The sequence below is a fragment of the Epithele typhae genome (assembly GCF_022376455.1).
Source record: "Epithele typhae strain CBS 203.58 chromosome Unknown BXZ73scaffold_9, whole genome shotgun sequence".
Lineage (NCBI taxonomy): Eukaryota > Fungi > Basidiomycota > Agaricomycetes > Polyporales > Epitheliaceae > Epithele > Epithele typhae.
In genome coordinates, this window is record NW_025954200.1 from 35,155 (window position 1) to 39,133 (window position 3,979).

Consider the following 3,979-nt stretch of genomic DNA (forward strand, 5'->3'; position numbering starts at 1 on the left):
AAGAAGAAGAGGATCCCCCGACCAACCATGGTGCTTTCAAGCTTCCATCAAACGACCCCATTATCCGCACTTTTCTAAGTGCCTCTGTCGCTTTGCTCACTGCTACCAATAAGATGCAAGAGAACACTGCACGAGGACCGTATTACCAAACTTGGTAGGAGTGGGCCATTACTGGCAGAAAACGATTAATGAGATGTGGAATATAATGAGAAGATATGAGAGACCTTAATAAGCTATATTGAACACCACTACTATCATTACAGACAAACAAGAACAGAATATATAGCAGAAGTGCAAACATTGTGAAAGCTAGTACTAAAATGCTTACTATGCAGATAAAATCCAATACAGTTACAACACCCTGTGTTATAGCTGCCCTTCTCAATTTGTGCTGTATTTGATTTTACAGAGGCAGAATACACACTATCATTCTACATTGCTAGACCACCTGATGAGGGAGGTTGCAGTCATATAGCCCCTCTGCATTGCTTTCTGATGTATATACAATCACCCCAAACAGATAAGAACTGAGGTCACAGGAGCTATCTAAAGTTAGTAGGCACCAGTGATCATATCTACGCTGTCCCTCATCTAATGTGTTTAAAGCCAAGCTGTAAGCATATTAGTAACACACTCTATAGTGGCTGCTTTCATGAATATAATCAGGATTTTAGGCAATTGATCGGATTTTAAAAAGCCTAAATACCCATTGTTACAACTAGACCTACATAGCACAGCCACATGTAAAAAAAAAGCGGCACTACCAGGGATTGAACCCAAGGATCTTGAGTCCACCACCTAGCAGCTGGACTAGCTAAGTTGAGCTGAGTTTGAAAAAAGCGTGCAAAATGAGCACCTAGCTGCACTTTCAGCCACTGTGGCAGCTGTGGCAGGGGCAGGAGAGGGCAAACAGTGGCAAACAGTGTCCATATATGGTGGAGAGGCATGGGAGAGGCAGCTGACAAAGATTGGGTAGCACAGCCCCACCAAAAGAGGATGGATTGCAGCTGGGGCTTGTGGATGGCAATTTTAGGTGGCTGGGTGTGGCTTGTAGTAGCTGGCAGTGGTGGCTGTGGCTGAGAGCGAAAATAGGCGCACATTAGCGCTGATATGCGTGGGGTGGCTGGTCCCAGGCTCTAAACATGTTGTTATGGACTCAAATGACACAACATGATGAAACAAAGTACATAGATTGTGTGTGCAGTACTACTAGTGCCTACCTACCAAAAATGAAGCAGATCCAACCATGGGAAGGGGATGGATGGCACGTAGGCCTTATGGATGTAGCAGTGCCGTGGGCGCCTCTGAAATAGACGCCCATGAGCGCTGTGCCAACCCACACCATCAGTATGTGCACAGAGGGGCCAAAAATGCCAAGTGGAGGATAAATGGGGGGTCTACAGAAAGAGCACACACCTGGGAACAATCTGGCATTGTTCTGAGAGTGATGGGGCATGGGAAGGGAGGCACAGTGACGTCAAAGTACTATGGGAATGAGCATATCAACAAAGGCACACTTACGTAACACCCACAGACACCCAAAGCTTACCAGAGAGTTGAAGAGAATGCTGAATCCATCTCACACAGAGCTCGGTCTGTGCTCCAACGACCAGGCCACCCAAAGTGGCAATGTCACAGGCATCCTAGGCTCAAAACCACCGCTCTAAATCAGTGCACCGAGTAGGCATGGTACAGAAGCACAGGGACTGTAGGGGGGCATCCTCCCACTTATGAGCGCTGACTTTGGCCAAAAGTCAGGCAACAGAGGTGAAGGGTGGATGAGAGTCCCCCAAGAGAGGAGGAGCAGTGGCAGCAGGGATGAGAGTGCGCTGGTGGCGCTTATGTAACAGTTTTCTCACACACCTTATTGGGCAACTGCATATAAGAACATTACTTACACTCTCTATCATTCATTTCTTGTCTGTTTCTTATGATTTAAATTATTTCAAGTACGTATTCAAAGTGGCTTTTGAACGGTATATGTTATGTAAGCGTATTTCTAGGAACAGCACTATAACCCAGTCAGCACTACCAAGCAGTAGTTGCTACAGCATAGCAGCTGCAATGCACAATACACAACATAACATATGTCATCTGGTGGCCCTTCTTAGAGGTCTCATAATGCATCTACATATGTAGTGATTGAATCAGAAACCAGCTTATAACTAGCCATACACTGTACATATAGTGCTGCAGCAGTGTTACTCAAACCATTCCATCACATCTGCTTCCAGAATCACGTGAAATAATCTATTAGATCCCTCTCATCAGTGCGCATCGAACGCACCTAAGATCACCCCAAACGGACATCATCTGAGCTCATACCAACAGTTACAACATATGAACCATACATCATAGACCTTGTAGTCCTTTCAGCACTGCATTGATATGAGCGCTCTGTTCACATCTAAACTGGCTACTATGTGGACTAGGTTCACAAATATAATCAACATTATAGGGAATTGATCTGATTTACTAGTAGGCAGATGTGGGTGTAGTAGGCAGGGGCAGGGCGCTACAGCCACTGGGTGTCAAACAACTTGTGGAAGCCTCACTTTTCTGAAAGCAGCCCTTCAAAAATCGAATCAATTCTGATAAATCTTGAGTATATTGATAGTAGTAGTCCAGATAGAATCTGACTGAAGCCTACAAAGAGCGCCCATCTCAGTCAAGTTGAATAGGTGTAGACACTAACAGGTAGTACAAAGTATAGAATGGAGTGAAGCACTGGGCCCAGGTGGCAGTGCAAACCCAGCACTAGTGGAACCCTACAGGGGGACCCTAACCCAGAGCTAGGGTGATGGGAGTAAGTAGCAAACCTATGTGTGGGAAGTGGCTGTGCTAGTCAAGAGTAATAGGAGTCTGAAAATTTATTCCCACAGGTCGCACCAAGGGTGTCGCACGTCGCAGCCAGAGCCCACCCCATAAAGAACAATTCATTCGTACCTCATTAATCGTAACTCACCTTCTCACAGTAATTCTTCATTGTCATCATCTGCTTTCCTAGTTCGGGACCGTAGGGCCCGAGTATCCTCAACACCACAAACATATCCTCACCAATGGTCCACTGGCGATCACCAGCCCCACCACCAGATGAAGGAGGACGGTCAGAGGTTGGCAGTGTTGCAGCTCCAGCCTTCATCTTGTCATTCGCCTGGGAGTTCAAGGCTGGCCGTGACTCCTGGACTGGGTGAGGAACCGCGTTCTCGTCGCTGCGACGTGGGCGCTTAGCGGCTGCGGACTCTGCGTCGTCCGAAAGAGGGTGTCGAAGTGAAGCGGAGGCTTCCCAATGGTGTGCATGTTGAGCTGGAATGCGGTCTGGGACTGAAATAGCGTGTGGCGCTGTGGGCTCTGGCCTGACGCGGTTGGGGGGACCAGAAGCAGTGCGATTTTGAAAACCGGAGAGAGTGCACTGGGGGAAACCATTGAGAGGCACGTAATCAGTGGCCACGTGCTGGCGCAGGGGGCTGGTGGCAGTATGTTGCTGCTGCAGTTCCACCGCAGCGTGGGTGTGCTGTAGTTGTGCTGCAGCACCGTGGGTATACCGCTGTTCGCCAAGTTGAGAGCCGAGGGCGAACGCACCCTGCGTCAGACCGAACGCGCTATGCTGATTCTGTGGGAGAGCAGTAGCATCGTGGCTTCCTAGTGGGACATGTGGCATTGTGTTCGAGACCAACTGCCACAGTGGATATATCAGCTACAGCTTCAGGAGAGGGCACAAGTGTTTCCACCTCATGGGAAGCTGTCCGAGTCTCTCCGTAGTAGTAGCGTGGCATGGGAATGAGTGGGAAATCACCAAAAAACTCGGCTTGGGCATTGAAAGGAGTGTATCTAGTGTCTGCACCCTGTCCAGGGAGCTGAGGGTATCGAGGATCACCATGCACGGCCCTTTACAGTGCAAACAGATGATCAGTGACGTCACTCACAGCGCCATGGCCAGACGTTGTGCTCACTGCATGTCATGTCTGTGATCTTCTCT

The 3,979-nt window shown here is 48.4% G+C and overlaps 1 protein-coding gene across 1 annotated transcript; it reads right to left on the reverse strand.

Moving 5' to 3' along the window:
• Positions 1-2,950: 2,950 nt before the first annotated feature.
• BXZ73DRAFT_75473 (uncharacterized protein) lies at positions 2,951-3,661 on the reverse strand (the record flags this gene model as incomplete). The annotated part of the gene is made up of 1 exon (XM_048022222.1): positions 2,951-3,661. One exon carries the CDS (start codon positions 3,659-3,661, stop codon positions 2,951-2,953), a length of 711 nt encoding a protein of 236 aa, XP_047880359.1.
• Positions 3,662-3,979: the final 318 nt, after the last annotated feature.